Source organism: Schistocerca americana, chromosome X (genome assembly GCF_021461395.2).
Source record: "Schistocerca americana isolate TAMUIC-IGC-003095 chromosome X, iqSchAmer2.1, whole genome shotgun sequence".
In the NCBI taxonomy this organism is placed as follows: Eukaryota; Metazoa; Arthropoda; class Insecta; order Orthoptera; family Acrididae; genus Schistocerca; species Schistocerca americana.
The window spans coordinates 208,890,080-208,908,139 of NC_060130.1; the positions used below are offsets into that span (position 1 = coordinate 208,890,080).

General features: G+C 39.9%; 1 protein-coding gene across 4 annotated transcripts in view; it reads left to right on the forward strand.

Moving 5' to 3' along the window:
- LOC124555391 (bone morphogenetic protein receptor type-2) overlaps positions 1-18,060 on the forward strand; it is a 350,813-nt gene that overhangs the window by 275,452 nt on the left and 57,301 nt on the right. For all 4 annotated transcript variants that reach the window (XM_047129287.1, XM_047129285.1, XM_047129286.1 and 1 more), the window contains one exon: positions 8,132-8,301. In XM_047129287.1, coding sequence (XP_046985243.1) covers positions 8,132-8,301 — 170 coding nt within the window. The remainder of the gene's footprint in view (positions 1-8,131; positions 8,302-18,060) is intronic.

The window sequence follows — 18,060 nt, forward strand, 5'->3', positions numbered from 1 at the left end:
ATATGGCATGGGTACTAGGTATCATACAGTTCTGTGCTATGTAACTTAGTAACAACACGTTGTTGGACTTATTTTCAGGGAAACATTGGGGGTTATTTTCACTATAGCAATACTCCCCCCCCCCCCCCCCTCCTCACCCCTCATTCTCATGCACTCCAATCTTGAAGCATCCTGTATAATTACCTATTGATAGTTGTTAACTGTGTTACGTAATCCAAATGTTATACACTCTAAGACAAAAAATCAGTATACCATGAAGGAGTTTTCTGAATAGGACAGAAATTGAGAGATGTGATGGGCATGTAGAGGCAACCAGATCAACATAATTTCAGAAAAATTAGGTGATCTATTCAAGAGAAGCAGCTTCACAATTTGAAAGAATTAGGCATTGGTCCACCAGTGGCCCTTATGCAAACATTAATTCAGCATTGCATTCATTGACCAAATGCAGTCCAACTGGTGCATTAGATCATCAAAATCCTGGTCTGGTTGGAGCGCTCTGCTCATAATGTTCCAAACATTCTCAATCGCAGAGAGATCCAGCGACCCTGCTGGCCAAGATAGGGTTTGGCAAGCATGAAGACTAGCAGTAGGAACTCTCATCATGTGAAGGTGGGCATTATCTTGCTGAAATGTAAGTCGAGGATGGCTTGCCAGAAAGGGCAGCAAAACGAGGTATAGAAAATAGTTGACGTATTACTGTGCTGTAAGTGTGCCGCGGATGACAACCAAAGGGTTAGTGCCATGAAATTAAATGGCCTCCTAGACCTTGACTCCTGGTTGGTGGGCCGTATGATGGGTAACACTCAGGTTGGAATCACATTGCTGTCCAAGTCATCTCCAGACACGTCTTCAGCCTGAAATCTGATTGACTGCAGCAGAATTGTCTTCAGTGGTGAGTCTTGCTTCCAGATGGACCCAGATGGCCAGCAAAGATTGTCTGGAGATGCCCCAGACAGTAGTGAGATACAAACCTGACTGTCGCCTGCCACACAGCCAGACAACCAAGAGTGATGGTCTGAGGTACCATTTCTTTTCATAGCATGACATCTTGATTGCCATCCGCTGCACCCTTACTGTGTAGCGGTACACTATTTATATTCAAAGACCTGTTTTGTTGCCCTTAATGGCAAGCCATCCTGGGCTTAAGTTTCAGCAAAATAATGCCTGCTGGCTCATGGTGAGAGTTCTTACTGTTTGTGTTCATGCTTGTCAAACCCTAATTTGGCCAGTAAGATCACCAGATCTCTCTCCAATTGAGAATGTCTGGAGCATTATGAGCAGGGCCCTCCAACCAGCTCATGATTTTGAAGATCTAACAGGCCAGTGGACTGCATTTGACACAACATCCCTCAGAAGACCATCCAGCAACTCTGTCAATCAATGTCAAGCCGAAGAAACTTGTCGCATAAGTCTCTGTAAGTTCATCTTTGTACTAGATGGTTGTGGGACCTCGGCTGTTCAGTTTAAAATGTCTAATAGAGACACCTTCAGCTGTCTAAATTTCCAGCTTTATTTTACTTTTGCTACCAGTTTCAGCGTTACATAATGCCATCTTCAGGCCAATGATAACAGTATAAAATACATAAGAAAAGGGGTGGTGTAAAATTTTAAAAATCAAATTATGTACAATGCTAATATGAAATTAACACATAACAAAAACCAGACTTTAGGTCAAGGCAATGTTCACTTGCATCATACAGGACTTGTGAACAATTAGAAAGGTACTAGTAAGTTAAAACATTGCCTTGACCTGCTCACTTGCTTACTTTCACTCTTCGACACGTAACCACGATGGTTGTTACCCCACATTTGTTGGCATTATGGCGTTATTGTTGTGAGTTCTTCTCTCTTTACATTGTTTTTGTTGTTCAAATTGCTCATCTGTACCTCTTATGCATTGATAATACCAAACATAGTGTTCCGGTATATTTCTTGTCATTCATATTCTCATTTAACCACCTACTCGTGTAAGTATAGACTGCCAAATTACATGTTGTGTAGTATACCCTGATACATTTTTATTTTAGTGTTAACTGGTTGATATATTTAGGTAACATACAGGGAGCGATTGGAAAGTTTTAAGAATGGATCCGCTACTGCTTACTGGTTTGGCGGACAGGTACACAGAGGGTGGGGAGTGAGTCTTTGGCTTGTCCCTGAATGCCCTCTGACAAGAAACTGCATTTCCTCTGTTCAGTTCATTGTAGCAGCTGATTGAGTGCAAGTCGGCTGTCCTTCCACCTCAAAAACGAAGGAAAATGTTGTGAAAGTTCATGACTTTGAGTGCTCTGATCATAGACTTGCAATTACAGAGATGGCTGATGAACTTAATTTAAGTTTCTATGCAGTTTAGTGAATTTTAACTGAAGATCTGAACATGTGTTGAGCATCTGCAGAATTCATTCCAAAAGTGTTGTCAAGTGACCAGAGACAATACCGACTTGAAGTGTGCCAAGAAATGATTACTCAGACTAAAAATGACACAGACTGGTATATGAATATGATCCAAACCAAAGTGCAGTCTTTGCAGTGGAAGACTCCAGGTTCACCACGACCGAAAAAAGCACGGCAAAGTTGGTCGAAGGTGAAGACAATGTTGGTGATTTTTTTTCGATTCAACCGATATTGTGCATCATAAATTTACCCCTGGAGGACAGACAATTAACCAGGAATACTACAAGTGTGCCCTTGAGCATTTGCACAAAAAGGTGTGGAAGGAAAGGCCTGCATTGTGGAAAGACAGGAGTTGGGTTCTACACCATGACAATGCTCTGGCTCATCATGCCTTCTCCATCATTGAATTTTGATGCGCAAGTCGCTGAAGTGGCATCAAATCAAAATACTTGCATCCAGGAAATGGTGTACCCAATGGGAGGCCCTAGTCACACAACATTTATTTATCATTGAATTTTTGACCAAATTCAAAATTCCTCTGCTTCCACAACCACTATGTTCCCCTGATTTGACTCGATTGAAGCCATCCAGGCAAATATGGAGAGCATCCTTAACACACTTCAGGAAAAAAATTTCCAGCAATTTTTCCAAAAGTGGAAACACCGTTGGAATCGGTGCGTTCAGTCAGAAGGGGACTATTTTGAAGGAGATGCATCACAGTAGCATGTAATTACCACCATTGTACAATTACAAGCCCATTCTTATAACTTTCCAGTCACAGCTCATACGATCTATTGGTTGCCCTCATTACTGCCTTGACTTTTTTCTTGCATTCTGTTCTATTGCATGACACATACGTGCTTCTATGAACTCTTGATCCTATAGAAAGTAGGTATGTGACCTTAATATACTATTCCCTTAATGTTTTTACATCTATTAGAGAACTTGACTCGTCCATCTGATGGGTATTGCCTTTTGACATGTTGCTTGCATATTTTGGGTAAATAGTGACATAATTACATACGTCTAGTTCTGTAGCACATCTGTAGATTCTCACATCATAACTTTTGCTCTCATAAGCATCTTGATATCCCACTCACCTGTTCTTTATTGTAGGTCCATTTTACTGGTTGTTTGTCTGGCCGTGGATCACATTTTCCTCTGTCTTGCCCTGCATAAGGACCACATGTCATGTAGATACGTGGCTTTGGTTGTTTTGACTGAAATGAATGTATTTTTGATATACTGTGCATGTATTGCAGTACTCTTCTTTAGGCTTACTTCGTAGTGTATAGTTTGTTATGTCACACAGCCATATGCCTACCTATTAGCAGACTTACCAGTTTCATGATAATGTCAGTTGTGACCTTTTCCATATCTTATTTCAATACTTCCTGCTTAATGGGAATTCATTATGATATATTACATTAGCTTCACACTTTGGTTAATTAAAAATGTTTTTATTAAATATGTGCCGCCTTAAGAATCTGTGATTGACAGTTTTTGTTAACGTAACTTTATATTCTTGTTTTAGTAGTTATTACTAGTATATGGAACATTGTGATACAGGTAGTTAATGTGAGGTTGACCTCCAGTAAGTGGTTTTATGTTTTACTAGTATATGACAATGTATAAATAAATATTTTACCTTTAGGTTGCACTCATCGGTATATAACTGTGATTGTTTTGCTTCAGATGATCCATGGGTATTGACATTAACATTATGTACGGTTTGTCAATATGTGACATTGTGGTTATCTATGCATAACATGTCATTTTGACCTCCAGTTATTAGGTTCTCTTTTACTTATATGGCATATATATCTCTTTTAGTATTATATGGCATTTGTGCTTTGTTCCCTGGGTTGTATCCATACTGTGTACAACTGTTCTCTCTCTTTATATTCCTTAATTTATTTTAAACTTTGATGTCACTCCCTGTACTGTTTGGTTTTTGTTATGTGTTTACTACATTTGATGTATAATTTGATTTATAAAATTTTACACTGCCCCTTTTGTTATGTGTTTTACACTGTTATCATTCTTGTCTTTACGCAGGGGCCTGATGATCGCGGAGGTAATGTTGAAACTGGTAGCAAAAGTAAAATAAAACTGGAGATTTAGGTGACTGAATTTGTTTTGATTTGACTTTTTTTATTTTGGTTGCATAAGGGCCAGAGATGGACCAACATGTTATTGACTTGCTCAATTTTTTAAGTTCTCTCTCTTGAATAAATCAACCAGTTATTTGAAATTGTAATAATTGGTTTGTCTGTACATTGGTGGCACTGCAAACTTATAATGTACTAAGGAAAATATATAAGCATGTAAGTGGAGCAGAAACGCCATGGAGAATCAATCTGGTGCTGACACAGGCTGCAAATGTGAAATCCACTGACATAAGTGACTCTGACAAAGAGCAAATTGTCATGGGTGGCATTTGCAAACTGTATCACCAGCATTTGGGAATGAGTATCTTGGAAACAACAAAACTGGTTGCCTATTTGTGTGCTAATATCATGAGCATCTATGGAAAGTGGTTGAAGGATGGTGAAACTAGAGTTGGGAGACAGGGTATTGGATGTCCCTGCTTCATCACAGAAAGCGAAGGTCGAAGACTTCCACACTTGGAACATGCTCTGTACCACAGACAAAGACCAGTGGGTGCAGTGTTATGGTACAGGTAAATTAATCGGGGCTTCCAGGGGCCCATGGTAGTATTTGAAGGCGCTATGACAGCTGTGGACTATGTAAACATTATTGCAAATCACTTGTATCTGTCACGCTTGAAGTCTTCTGCGATGGCACTGGCATCTTCCAGCAATATAACTGTCAATTTCACAAGATGAGAATCATGATACAGGGCTCTGAGGAGTGTGACAGTGAATGTAGGTTGATGTCTCTGCCACCACATTCACCCAATCTGTGGAACACATCTGGGATGCTGTTCGGCATGAGCTTTGCACGCACAGACCACTGGCTCATAATTTATGGGAATTGCTTGACTTGTGTGTAGATATCCAGTTCCACATACCTCCAGAAACCTACCAAAGTCTTGTTTAAACCGTGTAATGCAGAACTGCTGTTCTAGTTCATTCAGAAGATGGACCAGCACAATCCCTACTCTTATTCCATGTGAGCATGTGCTCAGTGTCTAATGATCTTGTCATCAACAGAATGTTAAATCGTTGTCTTCCTTCCTTTTAAAATGTTACATGGTATCATTTGTATAAATTCAGCAAAATAATGAGCTGTCGTTACGTACACACAAGTGACTCAAAGCTCCAGCACACCCCTACTTGCTTCCTTCTACAATAGAAGTCGTACCTAAGAAAAGCAAGAGTCTATTTTTTGGACTCTACCTGGCAAAAACTTATGATTTGTCTAGACGTTTTATTGTGTTGTTCATCCCTTTGCACAGTAGAAAAAATTATTTATAGGAACCGCCAATAGGCCATGTCACCCTATTGTCAGTCATATTTTTACCCACATTGGTGATGGTTTGTGAAAGTATGCTAGAGAGGCATTATGAAGTTTGAGAAGTAGGAAAGAAGTACTGGAAGATTCAGTCTAAGTGTTGAACTGTTTGAATTACGTAGATTTCTCAGCTGATTAGAGCATCACGCATGAGTACAAATTTTCAAGTCTCAGTCTAACACTGTTTTAATTTGTCAGGACATTTCATGTCAGATCTTTCTATTACCATTAACTTTCACACAAATGTTGCAGTTATACTTCGACCTTCCAAATGCACTAAAACTGTTTACTGGACTGTGAACTGAGGCCCAGGTAATTGTCTTCCTCGATCAAGCATACAAATATGCACAGACTGTCTCAAAGCTTCACTTTGATTGTACCTCTGTTCATATTTTTCCAACTCCGTGGGGACTCCCCATGCGTACCTAGTATAATAGAACATCTGGGAGTGGGGCTGTGGTGAAGACCAGCTTAACCACAACCCACAGTGTGCTTTACTGATTACATTAAAATTCTTCTGCGGATTGTATGATGAAATGAGTCTTCTTGACAAATGATTACTGATGTGTAACTTAGACGTGAGCGTATTTGCCTCTAATTGTCAAACCATCCCCAAGACCATGATAATCCTTTCATTTGTACACACCAATACATCACATTTTACACAAATGTAAGAACAAAAGTTTATCTGTAAGTGTTGACAGACACCATTACTAGACTCTGGTGTAAAACTGCACTATACAGAATGTAACATGTATAAGTGCAAATAGTTTTTATGTGGTACCTTAATACATATACACATCATTGTGTTGGTTGTTTTTTCTCTGCATCTAACAGTCTTCCCACAAACCTGTTGCAAACTTTGTGACCTTGCTCTTGCCACACATACTTGGAGGCTCTAACCAATTTAAAAACACGCAACTTGTAATAGCTATAATTATTAGTCCGCAAATGGCATAAATACAGATGTAATATTGTTCAGTACACTGTCCTCAGTCACCAATAGAAATATCTGCACTTATACCCATTACATTCTGTAAATTCACAAGCAACCTGAATTACACACAACTACATATCAGTATGTAGCATTCTCTTCTGCCGTGATAATAGCAGAAATATGCTGTCCATAGTCTCTGTAAGACACTGAAAGCATTGGGGAGCTATCCTGACCCATAAACAAGTGAGGTGGTCCAGCTGCTAAGACAATGAGCTCACGTTCAGAAGAGTAATAGTTCAAAATCCTATCCAGGATTGGAGTTTTCCGTTTGTTTTGCTAAATTTCTTAAGGCTCAATAAAATTGAAATAGGTTGACTTGAAGATATTTGCACACACGTGTGCCCACACATGCGCGCACCCACACACACACACCCACACACACACACACACACACACACACACGCACGCACACACATAATTTTATGTTGTGTATACCAAACCATTCTGTTGCAATTTAGGACTTAGCTTTTGACTAGGTGAATATAAGGAAACCACAGAAAATGTTCCATAAAGAGACACTTAAATGAAAAAGAATGTCATTATGTGTAATATATTGTAAACCTCATATATCATAACTTAAAATATCATTGAAAAATAAGTGCAAGTTTTTTTCCTGCCTTTTCGGCTCACTTGAATGTCAGTGGATAGTGATATTGATAGTAAAGTAAAATAGTCAAGTCATGTGACATTGTTAGCTGAGAGATCCCCCAAGAGCAGGTTCAGCCATCTAATTGGGAAGGTTTTCCTGTCCTTGGAGCACAGTGGCACCTTTCCTTTGCAGACTGCAAGATATATGTGTATCTGGTTAAGTGTAGGTGACTGTAATGTATGCGTGTAGTGTGGTGTCATGTTTGTGTTGGATGATGCAAAAAGGAAGAGGATGGGACCCAGTGCCACCACATAACCTACTCCTCTCGAATAGCACCAAGGGGACTGCTGAGTTTAATGGCCCCATCCAACAGATGGATCACCATCAACAGCCACAAGCCCACACTGCATGAGATACTGTGGAAATGTTTAGAATTTAATCCAGGGCACTGGTGCAAGGACTGTGATGTGATAATAAAATATTATGACAGTAACAGTATTTTTATTACTGGCTGCATGTGCGGATGACTTTTGTTTGCTGTTGCATTTCAGCAGTTTCATCTGATACTCTTTAGTTATTACAGCCTATACTATATATCTGTATGAATACAGAATACATGTTGTATCAGTCTGTTAATTAAAAACTTTTATGTTAAAAATTTTCCTTTACAGACAAATTTAAGCCATGTGTAACACACCGTGATCTCAACTCAAGAAATATTCTTGTGAAAGCAGATTTATCATGCTGTCTTTGTGACCTGGGATTTGCCATGAAGATTTCTGGTTCAAAGTATTTTTACAACGGTGAAGAGCAGCATGCAGAAACGAAATCGATCAATGATGTAAGTTCTTAATGTTATGATGCCCGGACACCACAGTGTATAGAAATAGTTGACACTCGATGTTCAGCATATGGCTATAATTATAAATTTACATAGGACATAGCACATAGAAGTGTAATTCTTTCCTGTGTACTGAGCACTAAAGATTCATCTTTAACTACATACACAAAACAGTCAAGTAACTTACACACAGAGTGATGTAAAAAGACACATTACTGGTGTGCACATGTTAACTCTGTGCATTATTTCTTAATACAATTAATAAGGTGTAAGTATAACAATAACGAGGAAAGTGTTCAAGTATTTTATGTCTTCATAACTTACAAAATTGTTACCAAAATCAGTCCTTGAAACAATATTGTTCATCAGAATTGATGGTGATGAAAGAAGTTAGTTTCTTTGGCCATTACTAACAACACAGGATATAACTTGCCACTGAGATTAGCAAGCATATGTACAAGGTCAGTTTGGAAAGTAACCTCCATTTGGCTGTAAATAAAAATCTTGCATGGAAAAAAATTGCTACATATATCTTGAAACTACAGCTTTTTGCTATATTTCCAACATGGTCAACATTTAAATTTAAGTATTTGTGATAGTGTTTCTTTATAAATTCCTTCTTCATTAAATTCTTCTGCCTGGGCCCATAGCCAGTCTTCATGGCATTTTGAAGTTCACACACAGGCCACTTCTTCGTGTGAGCAAAGAGATGAAAATCACCTGGTGCGAAGTCTGGACTGTATGGGGGGTTAAAAACATCCCGTTTGAACTACTTCAAAATCTCTAGAGCTTTTCAGGCATCATGAGGATGAGCATTGTCACACACACAAAAAAAAAAAGACACACATGCTATATTGACAATTGTTTTCACTTAAGTTTCTTTGGAGTTTCACAGTAGACATCTGAAATTATTGTCGTTCAACACTTCATAAATTCAACAGCAAAACTCCTCGGCATCCCAAAGAATCATAGTCGTAACCTTCCTGGATGATAAAGTTTGGTGGGCTTTCTTCAGCTTGAATGGAGAATAAGTATGGCCCCAAGCCATTGACTTTTTTTTTTTAACATATATGCATGCCACCCAAGTTTCATCACTAGTCAGAATTCTGTTTAAAACAAAAAAACCTTCCCCTTCAGCATTGTATCTTGAAAAGAAGTGTAAGGCATATCCCATTCATTTGGTTATCTACATCTACATTTACATATATACTCTGCCAGCCATCAAGCGGTGTGTGGTGGTGGGCACAATTCACGCCAAAGTCATATTCACCCCCCCCCCCCCTCCCCTCTGTTTCACTTGCGGATCGCACAAGGGAAAAACGACTGTCTGAATGCCTCAGTACGAGCTCCAATTTCCCTTATCTTTGAATGGTGATCATTGCGCGATTTGAAAGTTGGTGGTAATAATATATGCTCTACATCCTCGCCGAAGATTGGATTTCAGAATTTAGTGAACAGCCCCTTCCGTTTAGCGCGTCGTCTATCTGCAAGTATGTCCCACTTCAAACTTTTAATGAGATCTGTAATGCTCTCACGATGGCTAAATGTACTGGTCACAAATCTTGCCACTCTTCTTTGAACCTTCTCAATCTCTTGAATCAGACCCATCTGGTAAGGGTCCCATACAGATGAACAGTACTTGGACGAAATAACGTATTGTAAGCAATTTGCTTTGTTGAAGGACTGCATCACTTCAGGATTCTACCAATAAACCACAATCTAGACTTCGCCTTGCCTGTTACTTGTGTAGTCTGATCATTCCATTTGATATCATTTCAAATAGTCACACCAAGACACTTGACGGATGTTACCGCTTCCAGAGACTGGGCATTTATTTTGTACTTGTACATTAACGGGGATTTTTGCCTTGTTATATGCAGTAGGTTACACTTACCAATATTGAGAGATAACTGCCAGTCGTTACACCATGCATTTATTTTTTGCAAATCTGCATTGATTTGTTTACAATTTTTGTGTGATACTACTTTACTGTGGACTACAGCATCAACAACAAACAGTCTAATGCCGCTGTCAATACCATCAACCAGATTGTTTATGTAAATCGTAAAAAGCAGCGGACCTATTACGCTGCTCTGGGGCACACCTGAAGTTACGCTTGTTTCTGTTGAAGTCACCCCATTCAGGACGACATACTGCTCTCTGTCTGTTAGAAAACTTTCTATCCAACCACATATGTCATTGGGTAGACCATAAGTGTGCACTTTTTGGAGCAAGCGGCAGTGTGGAACTGAGTCGAACGCCTTTTGAAAGTGGAGAAATATGGCATCAACCTGGTAGCCGGTATCTAGAGCCTGTTGTATATCATGCACAAAGAGGGCCAGCTGTGTCTCGCATGACGACTGTTTCCTAAAACTGTGTTGGTTTCTGCAGCTGAGCTTCTCAGAGTTTAGAGAGGTCATTATGTCTGAACACAACTATGTTCCATGATTCTACAACAAATCAATGGCAGCGAAATTGGCAGGTAATTATGTGCATCCAATTTTCTCCCATTTTTAAAGATTGCTATGACCTGGGCCTTTTCCCAGTCCTGTGGAACTTTCCGCTGTTCCAACGATCTCTGATAGGTGATGGATATGAATGGTGCTATATTTGTAGCATAGTCAACATATAATCTTACGGGGATACCGTCTGGGCCAGACGCCTTCCTGGTGTATAAGGATCTTAACTGCTTTACAATCCCAGATACACTAAACACTATGTCACCCATCCTTAAATTTGTTTGATGAATGAAAAGGGGAATGGTGCTGCAGTCCTCTACCCAAAACGAGTTTTTGAAAGCTAGGTTTAGAGTTTCAGCCTTCTGTTTCTCATCATCTGTAGCATTACCCATACTGTCAGCAAGAGAAGGTATTGAATTATTTGTAGCATTCATAGATTTTATGTACGACAAATTTTTTTTTAGAATCTGCAGATAAAATATTGCTTGTTAAAAGAATCTTTCATTGTCCTTCTGACAGCTGCTTTCATTTCGCAATAATTTCTGTTTGTCAGCGGGGCAGTGACTACGTTTAAAATGACTGTACAAAATTCTCTGCTTTCTCAGCAATTTCCTAAGATGTTTGTTGTACCAAGGTGGATCCTTTCCCTCCCCTATATCTTTGCTAGGCACATACTTCTCTAGCATGTGGTGGACAATACCTTTAAATTCCAACCAAAGATGCTCAATATCTTTGTCCCCCGTGGTGAATGCTTGGAGCTGACTGTGAAGATATTCATTAATGACACTTTGATTTGCTTTCCCAAACAAGAAAACTCTACGCTATTTCTTTGGTGTTTTTGCAACTTGCACTGACATAGAAACCACAACGACATTATGGTCACTAATACCTTCTTCTAGATTAACTTCCTCAGAGTGATCAGGTCTGTTTGTCACCAAGAATCTAATATGTCCCCGTCTTGAGTAGGTTTTCTAACCAACTGCTCAAGGATGTATGTTGACAGCACTCCTGGAATAACTTCACACGAGTCTTTGCTTCTGCCCCCTGTGATAAATGTGTAATTTTCCCAGTCAGTGGATGCCAGCTTAAAGTCTCCACCTATAACTAATGGATAATGTGGATATTTATTTCCTATGTACTCAAGACTTTCCCTGAAACATTCTGCGACGTTTGCTGTGGATGCAGGTGCTCTATAAAAACATCCTAATACAGTGGTCAGTCCTTGCCCGATTGACAGCTTTATCCAGACTATTTCACAGTCTTGGCAACAAACAGGCCTGATTTTCTAGATGAAGTTAATCTAGAAGAAGGTATTAGTGACCCTAATGTCGTTGTGTCTTCTATGTCAGTGGAAGTTGCAAAAACACCAAAGAAACAGCGTAGAGTTTTCTTGTTTTGGAAAGCAAATAAAAGTGTCATCGATGAAAATCTTCATAGTCAGCTCCAAGCATCTCAACTGCGTTTAAACAGCTTTTAACTGCAATGAACACACCACCTCCCATAGCATCAGTCCTATCCTTCCTAAACATTGTCCAATCCGAGTTCAAAATTTCACTGCTATTTATGTCTGGTTTCAACAAGCTTTCAGTACCTAATACAATATTGGCATTGCTACTTTCCAGGCTTTAGGAACAGACCTTTCGCCAAGTGAGCAGATGTTTATTTCAGAGAGTAGCTTGGGGATCTTGCTACAGATACCTCAACAATTTACTAACATGAGAGGTAGCATACATAAATCCTTTAGAATGACCTGTTTAGGCAAACTAACAATTTTTACAGTTGGCACATGTGCATCAATGTCATGAACTGGTAATTTTTCAGGCCAATGGTTTGTTTCCCCAGGAGAGGAACCTAACCTAACAAAAACCCCTGTGCATGCCACAAGTACTGTGCTACCCATTTAGCTGCCTCCGTAGGTCAAGGAATCTACAACCATTTTCATCACGGAGTCGACGTAGCCTCTGGTTTAAATTCTCCACGTGACTCCAAACCAGAGGACCCCGGTCCACCCTGGGTATGATGCTGCAGATCGTCAGCTTGGCTTCCACTCCTTGAGAGATGGAGGCCGCCTTCGCCAACTTAGCCAGCCGTCGAAAGGACTCAAGGATTTCCTCTGTACCCCAATGACAGGCATCGTTGGTTCCAACGTGTGCGACAATCTGCAGCTGACTGCACTCCGCACGCTCGATAGCCACCGGAAGAGCCTCTTCCACATCCCGGACAAGGCCCCCCAGCAAACACACCGAGTGAACATTGGACTTCTCCCCCACCCTAGCTGCTATGTTCCTGGGGGGCTACGTGACCCACCTAACGTTGGAGCTCCCAATAACTAACAAACCCCTGCCCCCATGTGCCTGTCTGGACCTTGCTGAAGTGCTGAAGGAGCAGCTACTATCCTGGCAGAAGGTACATTTTCATCTGGCTCAGTCTCCCCTACAGCATCAGATACCATACTGAATCTATTAGAAAAGTGCATGGGATTTGGCAAGAGCTTGCATCTCCCATGCATCCTTCGCCTTGAGGCTCGAGACCTTGACACAGTCCGCCACCCACACTGAGGTGAGAGTGGGCTGGCCGGCTCAGTCGCACCTGTGGTCGGCTCAGCGGTAGAGGGTTCATTGAACCATTTTCATATTACTTCTCTACCATTCCACTCTCGAATGAGGCGTGGGAGAAAGGAACACCTAAATCTTTCTATTCAAGCTCTGATTTCTCTCATTTTATTATGATGATCATTTCTCCTTACATAGGTGGGTGTCAACAAAATATTTTTGCATTCAGAAGAGAAAGTTGGTGACTGAAATTTCGTAACTAGATCTTGCCGCAAAAAAAAAAAAAAAAAAAAAAAGAAAAAAAAACTTTGTTTCAGTGGCTGCCACCCCAACTTGCGTATTGTATCAGTGACACTCTCACTTCTATTGCGTGATATCATGAAATGGGCTGCCCTTATTTGCACTTTTTCAATGTCCTCCATCAGTCCTACCTGGTAAGGATCCCATACCGCACAGCAATATTCCAGCAGAGGATGGAAAAGTGTAATGTAGACTGTCTCTTTAGTGGGTTTGTCGCATCTTCTAAGTGCTCTGCCAACAAAGTGCAGTCTTTGTTTTGCCTTCCTCAATATATTATCTATGTGGTCTTTCCAATTTAAGTTGCTCGTAATTGTAATTCCTAGGTATTTAGTCGAATTGACAGCCCTTAGATTTGTGTGCTTTATCGTATACCCAAAATTTATCAGATTTCTTTTAGTACCCATGTCTAGGACCTTGCACTTTTCTTTGTTTAGTGCCAATTGCCACTTTTCACACCATACAGAACTTCTCTCTAGATCATTTTGTAATTGGAATTGATCGTCTAATGATTTTACTAGACGGTAAATTACAGCGTCATCAGCAAACAATGTAAGGGGGCTGCTCAGATTATCACCTAGATCATTTATGTAAATCAGGAACACCAGAGGGCCTATGACACTACCTTGCAGAATGCCAGATATCACTCCTGTTCTACTCGATGATTTACCACCTATCACTACGAACTGTGACCTCTCTGAGAGGAAATCACGAATCCAGCCACACAACTGAGATGATATCCATATGCACTCAATTTGATTAATAGTTGCTTGTGAGGAACGGTATCAAAGGCCTTCTGTAAATCTAGAGATATGGAATCTATTTGAGATCCCCTGTTGACAGCACTCATTACTTCCTGGGAATAAAGAGCTAGCTATGTTGCACAAGAACGATATTTTCTGAATCCATGTTGGTTATGTATCAATAAGTCATTTTCTTCAAGGTGATTCATAATGTTCGAATACAGTATATCATCCAAAATCCTACTGCAAATTGAGGTCAGTGATGTGGGTCTGTAATTTAATGGGTTACTCCTATTTCCTTTCTTGAATATTAGTGTGACCTGTGCTACTTTCCAGGCTTTAGGAAAAGACCTTTCGTCAAGTGAGCAGTTGTATATGATTGCTAAGAAAGATGCTATTGTGTCTGCATACTCTGAAAGGAACCTGATTGGTATACCATCTGGACCAGAAGACTTGCCTTTCTTAAGTGATTTGAGTTGTTTCGCAACAACTAAGATACCTACTTTTATGTCACTCATGCTAACAGCTATTCTGATTTCAAATTCTGGAATACTTACTTTGTCTTCTTTAGTGAAGGAATTATGGAAAACTGTATTTAGTAACTCTGCTTTAGTGGCACCATCATCGGTAACATTTCCATCACTATCGCGCATTTACGGCATTGACTGTCCCATCTCTTATTAACTTATGCAGTATGAATCTATCTATTGCTGTCGATACTGTATCTTTGAATTTAAGCCAAATCTGGTCTACACTTACATAATTAGCTTGGAAGGAATGGAGACTCTCTCTTAGGAAGGCATCAAGCGAATTTTTATCTGCTGTTTTAAACAGATATACTTTGCATTTATTTTTAGTGGTTTTGGTTGAGATGGTTTTGAGCGTCGCTACAATGACCTTGTGTTCACTAATCCCTGTATCCGTCATGATGCCCTCTATTAGATCAGGATTATTTGTAGCTAAGAGGTCAAGTGTGTTTTTGCAACCATTTACAATTCATGTGGGCTCATGAAATAATTGTTCAAAGTAATTCTCAGAGAAAGCATTTAGTACAATTTCGGAAGATGTTTTCTGTCTTCCACCAGCTTTGAACATGTATTTTCGCCAACAAATTGAGGGTAGATTGAAGTCTCTACCAATTATAACTGTATGAGTTGGGTACTTATTTGTAATGAAATTCAAGTTTTCTTTGAACCGTTCGTCTATTATATCATCTAAGTCGTGGGTTCAGTAGAAGGAGCCAATTATTATTTTGGTATGGTTTTTGAGTATAACCTCTATCCATAGTAATTCACAGGACTATCTATTTCAACTTCACTACAAGATAAACTACTACCAACAGACACACACACACTACCACCTACTTTATTTAATCTATCCTTTCTGAACATGGTTTGCGCCTCTGTAAAAATTTCAGCAGAATTTATCTCTGGCTACAGCCAGCTTTCTGTTCCTATAACCATTTCAGCTTCAGTGCTTTCTATCAGCGCTTGAAGCTTGGGTACTTCTCCAACACAGCTACAACAATTTACAACAGCAATACTGACTGTTGCTTGGTCGATTCTCGTCGCTTCTTTGCTCCGTACCCTTTGAGACTGGAGCCCTTTTTGAGATTTCCCGAGACTGTCTAACCTTAAAAACTGCCCAATCCATGCCACACAGCCCCTGCTACCCATGTAGCCACCTCCTGTGTGTAGTGGACACCCTTACTGAACCACCATTTCAATTCTTTACTTAATGTGTATCTGATATTATTTTATTTCCACTGTCAAAGTGTGCACCATTTCTACACACTCTGTTGTTGCAGGCATTACCATGCACAAGATCACACAAAAAGCATTTTGCAGATTATAGTTCCCTAATTTGTTAAAGAGTATATTCTTTTTGCACACTGTAAGTCAGAGATGTTCACACCAATTGACATTAGCTCTCATAGATTTCACAGCACAGTTGTGACTGCTACTCTATTCCCTTATGTGAACAGTTTCGTTAATTGTTTTCACTCATGTAGATTGGTCCCAAGTTTCTTCATGCTTTCGTTTCCAGCTATAGCCCTTGGCTTAGCTCCCTCTTGCACTGCAAGACTGTGATTCAGAGATTTCTTTTTTGGCGGGAGAGTAAAAGTGGATATTAGTTTTCATAATATTGTGGGATTAAGGTGTGAAGGTCATGCTAGAATTATGTAATGGGATACCTGCAGTAAGCCTTGTTGATAAAAGTACTTCACTGCTAGTTGGGAGATCCATCAAATAATCACTACAGTTCATCGTGGCAGCAAGTATCAACTTTGTCTCTTGATTGGATCTTTTGGTCAGGATAGGTTTTGAGGTTACAGAAGGTACCTCTGTTTTTGGTGAGTGGGTGTCGTAAAGCGTTTGAGGGTAGGGAGCTGAGGATTCTCAGAGGGTAGTAATGGTGTGATTAATAAAAGTAAGAGATTGTTACTGTTAGGTGAAGTCCCAAATTGGGTGAAGCAGTGCTCTTTGTAGACTTTGGACTGATTGAAGTCTGTGAGATGAGTAGTTAAAAAAAAGTTTTAAGAGCATATGAAGACACTTTAGGCCTTCAACAATGGAGCATTATGAATATTTAAATGCAAGCTTACAAGTAAGGCCCTTGAATAAGACTGAAATTGTGGGATTCTGGTTTATGAGGAATAGGTTGTATCCTGTGTTGTGAAGGGGTTTGGTGAATAAAATTTGGTGAGTATGAGTGTGGCAGATGAACTAGACAGTCGAAGATCTGAGCTATATTTTGGTCTTTTGGTGTGCTTACAGGGCGTTGATAGTGAAATTCCCCAGCATGAGTAAGAGGTGGATTGACTGATCAGTTTTTCTGATGGTGTTGAGAGATCTGCACCATTTGTTAGACAATTGTGGTTTGTAAGTAAGATGTAGGACATAAGAATTTGGGGCCAGAGGCCAAAAGGCTCTTGAGTAGAGAGTAGAAGAGGAGAATTGGTATCTGTCTGAGGGTGGTGTGTTTCTGTAATAAACAGTTAATGAAGGTTAGGGACTAACAATTTGAATAGCTGAAGATCTATATGTCCCATAGTAAGTCTTTTACATACCTAGGAGGTGAAGTTTGGAAGAGATCCAGTGAAAGTTTTGCAAGTTCAGTGCACATCAGAAGTAAATACAGTCAGGTGGCCTCTGGTGACCAAGTGAAATGGTACTGGGGTTAAGACACTGCTCTTATATTTGGGAGGAGTGAGATTAAAATCCAGTCTAGCCATACAGTAGTTTTCTGCAATTTCTGTAAATAACTTCAGGCAAATGCCAGAATGGTTATTTTAGTATGACTATAACCAATTTCCTTTTGTAATCTTGTAATGAAGAATCAACAAGTGCATTTGGTCAGCACACCATTTTCCCAGCTGTATGTCAGTTTATGAGACCAAAACCACTACTTTTCAGTCAAGTAGCTAATTAGTTTGCCTCACAAGGGCTGAATGCACCATGCTTGCCAACAGCAATTGGCAGCCTGGATGGTCACCCATCCAAGTGCTAGCCCATCATGACAGCACTTAACTTTAGTGATCTGACGGGAAACGGTGTTACTGCTGCGGGAAAATTGTACCCCAAATTCTTTATCAGAACTAGAGACAAACACTGAGGGTGGATTTTCAATAGTTGTGCAGAATGTAGATCGTGAGGCGATTGACAGCTGGAATGGGGGAACAACTCTTACTTTCCTAGAAGTAAACAA